Source organism: Egretta garzetta, unplaced genomic scaffold (assembly GCF_000687185.1).
Source record: "Egretta garzetta isolate BGI_Z169 unplaced genomic scaffold, ASM68718v1 scaffold94, whole genome shotgun sequence".
Taxonomy (NCBI): domain Eukaryota; kingdom Metazoa; phylum Chordata; class Aves; order Pelecaniformes; family Ardeidae; genus Egretta; species Egretta garzetta.
The window spans coordinates 2,136,889-2,147,040 of record NW_009259683.1 but is presented as its reverse complement, the minus strand read 5'-3'; the positions used below and the strand labels follow the sequence as shown (position 1 = coordinate 2,147,040).

Below are 10,152 nucleotides of genomic sequence, written 5' to 3'. Positions count from 1 at the left end.
CTGAATGCTTTTAAAACCAGACTGACCACAAGGTGTGCAGGCTTCAGATTATCATCGGTGCTGCGTTTTCTCTTCCTTGGAGAGCCGTTGAAATAGCGATGTGGAAATTCCTGTGCTGGTTAAAGCCATACCTGATGTAAAATGTGGGATGTTTGGGGGTTTTACCTTTTTTTTTTTTATTTATTATTTTCTTCCAAAGGTAATCCTAGATATTAGCCTCGCTTGAGACATCTGGTTTGGGGGATATGGATCGATCCTCAAGCCAGTGCAGTTTTTGGTGCATAAATCTGTTTGGTGGTGCCTATTAGCTTATCTCTGTCTACTTACCCACAATTTATATTCTTCTGTTCATGGCTCAGCCTCACAGCTTGGCTTTATACTGGGCTTTTAATGACTATTTATTTTATTTGGGTGATATATTGGGTCACTATCATAACACTGTGAAGTGGTGACCGAAATGTGTGCGGGGAGAATTCACTCTCCACCAGCCTCAAGACCAGGTGTTACATAGTCAGAGGCTCTTTTCTCTTTTACATTTAATTGGTTTCTCCTGTGTTACAGGGTGCATTTTCCTGTCGGTAATAATTTTCAGTCTTGAGTCTAGTGTACTTTTAAAACTCGTTAATTTACGTGTTAGTATACTATGAACATACCCAGGTTCTTCTTTTTTTCCCAGCACTGTCTTCAGTTCCTGCTATGCACCTTCACATAGCATGTTTGGGTATTTCTTGGTTTGCCTATCCTATGTACAGTAGTAGTGTTTTTAAGTATACACTGATTCTGAGACTATGGCCACATTCCTTATGAGTGTGTTTGCTAACTGCTCCTGATTCATACACTCAAGTGCTTGCTTATTGAACTTGCACAACTAAAATAATTAACTTGCTATTTTTTCAGGTCTTTGTATCATTGCATTGGCCTTGCTCTTTCTGCTTGCTTTCTTTTTCTGTATGCTGTAGCAAGCTATACCTGTGATTTGTGTTTTTTTAGATTTATTATTTTGTGAACACAACAGCAGCTGAAGAAGTCTATGCAACACAGATGAGTGGGACTGTGTAACTCTAGTCAAGAGTAACTCAGCATTTGATGTCAGTGTGCTAAACCTTTGATTTAAAAAGAAAAACAAACATTTACAAACGGCCACAAGAATTTGGGAATGGGCTGGGAGCATCTGAAGAAAGATAGCTTTTTGGACTGATGTACCAGCATTGGTGACTCTATAGTAAATGGTAACTGGTAGTAAATACATGCTGGTAATATGCTTATATTACTTGTACTTTCACTGTATGGGTAATAATTCTCTAGTTTAATAAAAAGTTTAAATATGGCCGCTAAGTAGTCAAGGTAACTTTCAGTATTGTTACGGAAACTGTGTGGAAATGGCTTCTTATGCTCATCTTTTATTCATTTGTTAGTTGAGTGCGAGGTTTCTTTAGTGTGTTATCAATCTCTAATGCAATACTCATCTAGGAGGGAATTTATTACTATTACAAGATCAGAACAGACAGCTGGGAATATTAAACCTTCATATCTGGCTCAGGGACAGAAATGAAATAGTTTTATTCTGCCCAGAATGATGAATATTTGTGCTTAAGGAAAGCCCATGATGACCATCCCCCTTTCAGTTCTGAGCATATGCTCAGAACTTAAGACACTATATTATAAATGTTCGTTTAAGTGGAAATGATTGCTGGCATCTTTTGAACGTTCTGAACCATGGTGTCCTTTTTGCTTGAAGCTGCACAAATATATTGAATTTAAACATTTTGGCAAGTGTCATACCAAACTTTCCAAAACAAACCATCTTTGCTGGGTGGCCAATAAATATGACCGGTTTCAAATCAAGGGTTATTTCTCCCCAGTTCTTCTCCCCTTCAGGAATCCGATTTACGCTGAAAATTTCTCACCAGGCCTAATCACACTGGCATATCTAAGATAATATAATAATTATTTAAGAAGTAAATACTGATACAAGCTATTAAAAGATAAAAAACCTAATATGCCCAACTTTTACAGTAATTTTCCTTTTCTCACAGAGGATATTTTTTTGTCCTTTCAGAGGAAAGGATATGCATACCATATACATTGGCCTGGAGTCAGCGAAGATCATTGCTTTTTGTAATGCAAATACCTTCTTTCTGGGAATTGACTTCTTGTTTTAAATTGCCTTCTCTCTTCCTGGGGCCAGTTGTTCAAACCAGCTTGAAATGAATGCCCCGCTTCACCTGTACAAACCTGAAGCTTTTGAAAGTTACGAATTTGGAACTGTATTTACCTTTGGAGATGATAAAAGGGAGTTTGTCGCTTGGAAATTATGATGTGTTGAAAGATGCTTTTTTGGAGACTTCTGAACAAATGAGCATGTACAATCTGCAAAGGCTTTTTTAATATAGCATGCAAAAAGCATATTTTCATACTTTGACTTTACATGATATGAAAGTATGAGACTTAGCCAGTAATGTCCAGTTTAAAACAAAAAGGCTATTTTTGGAGCTTTTTTTTTTTTTTTTAATCTTCATGGAATAAGGTGCTACTTGTATCAACAACTGGATTACCTAATTGATGGGAATTATGGATTTGTTTTCTTTAGTCAAGAAACTTTGTCTCAGCAGCATAGCTCTAGGACAAAAATATATGTAGTTATTTATATATTGAAACGTATTAATACAGAAAGGGCTTTTGTGGTCTGTTTTAAGTGTTAACAGACACTGTGATTCCAACCAGCCATCATTCCTCTGCTGGATTACCCCCCCTGGACTACCTTCACAAATTGCTCCGATATGACATATATTTCAGTTACCTCTGATGAGACATTCTGTTTAAATAGGCTATTACAGGATCAGTGCCATACCACTAGGGCTTAGTTTGAGACATTCTGGGGAATACTCCTGCTACCAGTTCTCTCAGTAGGCTTTTTACAGGTTTGGATTTTTATTTCGTTTAGCTACTCATGTTTCTCACCTGGAGAATGTGTCTGAAGAAGAAATGAATAGGCTCCTGGGGATTGTATTGGATGTGGAATATCTGTTCACCTGTGTCCACAAAGAAGAAGATGCAGACACCAAGCAAGTTTATTTCTACCTGTTCAAAGTAAGCTGAGCTTGCATAATATCTTCTTGTGTTTTTCACTTTCTCATGCATAAGCCAATTTCATGCACCTATTGACTTTATTTGGTGGGACTTTTTTTCTCTAGTGTGATGCTCTAGTGGCTAACTAAGGACTAGACGTTGTGGTACTTGCGGTGTACCGTATCTTGCTCCAAAAGTCATCCTGATGATTAGGAGCTGACCCTAAGTCCCATCTATAAACCGTGCAACCTGCAAGCCTTACCTTCTTCACCTGCACACCAGGAAAAGTCAGTTGACATAAATGCTAACTTAGCTGCCTACATTTGCTCAGAGAAGCCTCCCATATGCATTTCAAAGAAGGTGAATTCACAGTAAAGTTTAGTAGCTATAAATGTAGATGACTAAACAAGCTGGGAGATTTTCAACACTGTTGTTGTGTGTGCTGTGCACCTGTGACTTCTATTGACCCTATGTATGCAGATATCCTAATTTTAAAAAAAATTGTATATTTTTAACAGCTTTTGAGGAAGTGCATTTTACAGATGGGAAAACCTGTAGTGGAAGGATCTTTGGAAAGTCCCCCATTTGAGAAACCTAGCATTGAACAGGTAACAGTCAACCCGTGGGTTTGGTTGGTGTGGGATTTTTTGATTTGATGGGGTTTTGGGGTTTTTTTTTGTTTGTTTGGGGTTTTGTTGGGGTTTCTTTTGTAAACGCAGGCACTGTTTTCAAAAACATGGCATTTTAGGCAGTTTGCAGATGTTTCTGTGTATTACTTGGGACAAAGTAGGGGACTGTCAGAGACTTCTGCTGCTGCTTCTCCTTTAGCGTTGGTACAATAGTTACATTATTTGACTCCTCTCATCAGTTAATGAAACTGACTCTTTGTGGTTTTAGAGAATGAACTTAAAATACTACTTTTATGTGTGTCACTTCTAATCTTTCTTTGTTTCAAGTGATGAAAAATGCTGTTGCCGTTTTGAAATCCAATATTAAAATGGCACTTGTCTTCTGTAAATCAATGAAAATGTTACAGTCTGATCCAGTGAGATCATAGCCTTCTCTTTCAAAGGGTATACAACAAAAAACAAAGCCGAAACCAAAGAATAACTGAGGCTTTTGTAAGTCTGAATGGATAAAGAGCATATGACAAATTCAGATTTTGGTTAAGTAAGCTTCTGAGAATGCACTTTTGGTGCACAAGTGGGCCCATTAGCTCCCGTGAGACTATGCGGAGGCTCACATACCTCGCTGAAACAGGAGCTCAGTGTTTTCCCATCAGTGGATGAGTGGATGCTCTATTGTTAAACAAGATACTTAAAATGTGAAGGCTGTTATGTGTAGCAATTATTTCCTTGCAACTCTCACTTCTTACAATTTAGGAAAATCAGAACACTTTATTGCTGAATTTCTGTGAAGTCTTCACCTTCAGTTCTCCTTTAGTTTGAGTATAATCAAAGAATAAGTGTATGTAATCTCCATACACTCCTAGTCCTTAAAAAAAACTATTTAAAAGGTTTTGTACAATATAATTTTTGTCACATTTGTCATACTGTTCAATTAGCTTAAGAAAGGAAAGGCACAGAGATGAAAGGGTAATTCTTCTTACAGTTTATTTTGAAATAATTTTCTCTTAAAATAGACTGATATTTTCAATGCTGTTTTTAGCAGTTCAGCAGCTCAATCACACAAAATTATTTGCTAAGCAGCAGTGTTATGCTTGATTTATAATATATATGTATTGCAGCACTTTTAGTCACACATTTCAACTATCTTCAGTAGTTTTTTTTAAAGTGGACAGTACAGAAAGTGCAATGAGGGGACCTGCTTGTGAAATACTGGCACTTCTTGAAGAAATAATATGATGTGTAGACACAAACTTAACTAGAAGTCCACAAGCCCTAGTCTACTATTGAAAAGTAGCTGGAGAGATTCGTAGGTGATACTTGATTTACAGAGGAAATAAATCACGCAGCACAGTTATCAGCAAAATTGCTCATACGTGAGCGTATAGAAGAAAGCCTACTGGATCTTTCTCTGTTCCCTAACAAAGTTTTTCACTTAGAGTAGCAAGGAAAAATAAAGAATTTTCCTTCTCTCCCTTTAAGTCAGGTGGTGGAGGTGGATAGAATAAAAGCACCTGGATGTACTTGCTGCTGTATTCAGGGGAACCAGCTTGTGGCAGCTACATGAGTAACAGAGCAAGGAATTCATGGTCTCCGGCATTTGTTTTCTTTCCCATGTAATGCAAGTTCAGGGTTAATAAACATAAAGTGAGGAATGTTCAGGGACGGTCCTACAAAAATTATGGCTAAATAAGTAAAGATTGTTTTCTTCTGTTTTAAGGGGGTGAATAATTTTGTGCAGTACAAATTTAGCCACTTGCCCTCAAAGGAAAGGCAAACGATAGTGGAACTGGCTAAAATGTTTCTGAACCGCATTAACTACTGGCATCTGGAGACACCTTCTCAGCGAAGACTAAGATCACCCAATGACGATATTGCAGGATATAAAGTGAATTATACCAGGTAACGCTGCTTTGCTTGTTACAAGTCTCGCTTACAAATATGGGGTGTACACACTTGAGGAATACATCTGTACCTGTACGCCATAGGTGCACCTTTTAAATGTTTGCAGTCATGGAGTTTATAGGAAACCCTGACGATTTTAGTGAGACTATATCAGTTTCACAGGCATCCTTGTGTTTTGAGAGGCGTCCTTTATCAGCCAAGAACAGGGAGTAGAGGTTGCGAACATCTGTACCTAACAATGCTTTTGCAGCTCCTGTCTTTGCAAAGTTGCTCTCGGTCTTCTTAAGATATGAGCCTTGTGTAAGACCCTTATTTCAAAATAATTTCAAAAATTCAGCCGGGTTGTTATTCAACAAAAAAAAAAAAAAAAAAAAAAAAAAGAAAGATACCATTAAGCATTGCGAAGCATCACAGGTTGAAACCAAATCTTGGAAGATTTGAAAAATTAAAATAATTTTGTCGGTACTTGAATGCTAAAAGGTGAATTGGTACTATCAGGTACCTTAAAATGGTAGTTCTTATTATGGCCTCTTAATACATTGTCAGAATTCAAAGGAAAACTCAGTCACCGGGGGAAGAAGAGCTAGGTTAAAAAGCCGGGTCTCTTTTAATTTTGCTTTTCTCCTAGCAACAGTGCGACGCCTTTTTGGGTTAGCAGAGGGAGAGCAGTTGAGGTCCCTGCCGGTGCAGGCAGCAGTTAACGTGCGCGCTGCCTGCGGGCACGGGCAGCAGTTGGCCAACGTCTCTGTCGGCAGCCCTGTTCTTAGGAACAGCCAGGGACGTTTTTCTCGGTTGAGGATGAGCGCTGCCTTCTGCCTGCTTTTCTGGTGGCCTTTCCTCTGAGAATACAGCTCCGTGAAAGAGAACAGTGAGTGCTGGTGTGAGTTGAGACAGTGGCTGGTGTTAGGGCAGACTGTGCTGTGCCTGTGTCCGACCAGGATGCTCTCAGATCACCTGTCACCTCAAGTACCTACCTGGCTTAAGGGACAGTTACTGACAATCCATGGGGCTCCTAAGACCATGTTTGGTGTGTCTGTGCCCTCCATTTGTTTGTGAGAAGGATGTCAGATAGCCAGGGTTGGTTGGAGTCAACTTTTACTAGAAATCAATAACTAGCATTGGCTCCGGCTGGTAGCTTTTATCGTTTATAATTTTGTGACTTGCTGTTTCTCAAACCTTCCTGCCTGCAGTCCCTAAGGCTCCCCCTGACCCAGAGCACTGACTCTTTCTGTCTGATCTAACCTGTCAGCGTGAGCTTCTCCCCTCCGCGGCGTTCAAGGCACCGCCCAGGGGGCTGAGGAAGCCGCTGTGTGCCATGGGTGCACCCCGCGAATTCTTGTGGTCGCCGGCTTCATTTGAAAACTTGATGATATGAGTGAAACAATATCATGAGTTTCACAGGCATCCTTGTGTTTGGAGAGGTGTGCTTTATCAGCCAAGAACAGGGAGTAGAGGTCCGTGAACATCTGTATCTGACAACTCTTTTGCAAAGATTAAGACACAAGAGTTTGGGAGAACTTTTTGAGACAGGCTGTACTTTGGGTCTGGATGAGAAAAACAGTGCAGGATCCAGCACAGTCTGTTTGCATCCAATTCTTAACTTTTTTTTTAATTGTTGGAGCTTTTGTAATGGTTGTGGTCTGATTCTGTTAAAGCTACAGATACCATTGACTGTTCACTTACACGCAGATATGGAAATCTTGTTTATAAAATTAACAGATATCATGATCTACATAGTCAGCATACTCCTGATCTACCTCTTCAGTACCATGATCCCTTTACCCAGGAATCATAGAATGTTTTGGGTTGGAAGGGACCTTTAGAGGTCATCTAGCCCAACCCCTCTGCAGTGAGCAGGCACACCGCTAACTAGATCAGGTTGCTCAGAGCCCCGTCCAACCTGGCCTTGAATGTTTCCAGGGATGGGGCCTCCACCACCTCTCTGGGCAACCCATTCCAGTGTTTCACCACCCTCATTGTAAAGAATTTCTTCCTTATATCCAGTCTAAATCTACCTTCCTTTAGTTTAAAACCATTACCCCTTGTCTTGTCACAGCTGGCCCTGCTAAAAAGATTGTCCCCATCTTTCCTATAGGCTCCCTTTAAGTACTGAAAGGCCACAATCAGGTCTCCCTGCAGCCTTCTCTTCTTTAGGCTGAACAAGCCCAACTCTCTCAGCCTAGAAGAGTAACATGACATGCTGTATTTTCATATGTACTTCTTAATGCAAAACTCATTACAGAGGGGGGTACTGGTAAATGAAATGGTATTGAGTCAGGGTTTAATGGGAAGAAGCCAGCTGGTGGGAGAGCAGGGTGGGAGTCCAGTCAGATTGGGGTGGAGACAGTTAGAAGTGTCACGCCTTTCGCATCTATGTGGGGAAATGCGGAAGTTCTGGAGAGGAGAAAATGGGCCAGGCTAAGGGTCTTTGGAGTCACAGGCAGGAGACGTGGGAGGCTGAATGAATGAGCTGTGGAGAGAATCCCTGACATCAACACGAATTTTATGTGATCTATGATTACTGTCTGGAACAAGAGCACTTTGTGGAAACTAGACTGCAGAGAAAAAGAATATATGGAGACTTAAAAGTACTTGGCTGTCATTTCTTTAAAAAACTGGGCAATAGAAATGCTGCTTAACTCTGTCCAGATTTGCTGTGGAACTGATTTATATGGTCATGTAGCTCTCAGCTGCATTATAAATGATGTGGGTGGTGGTTTTATTGCATTAATTCATATGTTAGAGGGTGATAATTATCTGGCTTTTTTCCCCCTTTACAGGTGGCTTTGTTATTGCAATGTCCCGCAGTTCTGTGACAGTCTACCTCGGTATGAAACCACCCAGGTTTTCGGTAGGACATTGCTTCGCTCCGTGTTTACTGTAATGAGACGGCAACTGCTGGAGCAGGCCAGGCAAGAAAAAGACAAGCTTCCTCAAGAGAAACGAACACTAATCCTCACCCATTTTCCAAAGTAAGGGGTCCCAATGTGCCTGCATTCAAGGTTAACCAGTAGTATGCAACTGTGGCATGGAAATGGAAAAATTACCAGCAGCTGAAAATCATTTCTCCTTTTATTCAGTAATGAGTAGATACTGCAGCTTTCTTCTCTGCCATAGGTTGAATTAGTGTATTTTGTGTACACAACCACTTGTTTTGCTTTGTTCTAGGGCTTTACTTTGTAAAAAGGATTATTCATCTTGTTGGGGGATTGTGCTTATTGCCTATTAGCAGGAATTGTTGGTCACTTACTTTCTTTTTCTGTAATCCTTGGAAGCAACATAGGTCGAGGTCTCCCAAACATGCTCACTTCTGCTTTTGTGATGGAGCAGTGAAAAAGGGAGTGTTGTACTGAAGTTTATACACACCTAAGAATTTCAGTTTAATTCAACATTGTAACAGGGAACAAAGTAGCCATCCCACCCTCAGAAGAGATGTGTTCATATGACAAAGAAGAGAGTAGTTAGGATAAAGCTGCATCGGTGAATCCTAAAGTCATTAATTTAATATTGACCACCTATTCCAGTACTTGAATATTGATGACAATCTCTCACAATTAAACAACAATAATTACATATTGGGGTATGTGGGAGAATGACTTGTCTCGAAACATGCTCAACTTTGACAGTCCTTAATTTCAAACATTTTGCTGGTGGTTAAGGGTGGTGGCGGTGACAGAGGCATTCATTGTATGCTTCCTGTTAGAATAGTGTATCACTTGAAAAATAACCTTATTTTGTGAGGGTGGCTTGGCTCTCTAGCCCATACTTTAAGTCTATCCCTCATAACAGCAAAGGAACTGAACCTACAGGAGAGCTGGTGGCACCGATGCTACGCAAGCTGCTGTCTGGGGCTAGAGTGGGTTGGTGCTCCAGGGAATGAAAAACAACATGAGCTTTCCAAAGCTGGGTAGAGCCAGGATTTGTTGCTCCTGCTGTTACTAATAGTGCCTTTTACCGCTTTGAAAAGTGTAAACTGTCTCTGGGGCAGACTGTTATGGATACAGGAATGCTTGGGTATATCTGGGAATAGGATTACGATCTGGCCCTGAAACGGGTATAAAAAAGGATTTAACGCTGCACTGATACAAGGAGCAGATTTGCAGAGGAAGGAGGTGTGCATACGCCCCTATGTTTCCACTGCCTTTTACAGCCTAGAAAAATAATTTGAAAAGCATTATTATTCACTGCAGTTCCTCTTAATATTCTGCTGGGAAAAAAAAGACAGACGAGCACTGTTTGCTGATGATCTGTGGGAAATATGAATAGCGTTTTAAATCTTTTACGGGCTGTACTTGTCTGAAGCATTTGTCTCTCTGCTGGTGCTACATAGCATGAACCCTGCAGAGGAGCTGCCGCTCAGAGCATGGAGCCGGTGCCTGGTTTCAGTGCAGGGCTCCCGGCTGCCCCGGCCCCTCCTTTCACAGAATCGTAGAATTGTTTAGGTTGGAAAAGACCTTTAAGATCATCAAGTCCAACAGTTAACCTAGCACTGCCAAGTCCACCGCTAAACCATGTCCCCAACCACTTTGTCTACCTGTCTTTTATATACCTC

At 40.5% G+C, this 10,152-nt stretch overlaps 1 protein-coding gene across 1 annotated transcript in view; it reads left to right on the top strand.

Annotated features, from left to right (window-relative positions):
- The window catches only part of KAT2B (lysine acetyltransferase 2B), a 59,558-nt gene that overhangs the window by 21,315 nt on the left and 28,091 nt on the right, over positions 1-10,152 (top strand). Inside the window, exons 4-7 of the mRNA XM_009638582.2 lie at positions 2,945-3,090; positions 3,588-3,677; positions 5,416-5,597; positions 8,381-8,572. Coding sequence (XP_009636877.1) covers positions 2,945-3,090; positions 3,588-3,677; positions 5,416-5,597; positions 8,381-8,572 — 610 coding nt within the window. The remainder of the gene's footprint in view (positions 1-2,944; positions 3,091-3,587; positions 3,678-5,415; positions 5,598-8,380; positions 8,573-10,152) is intronic.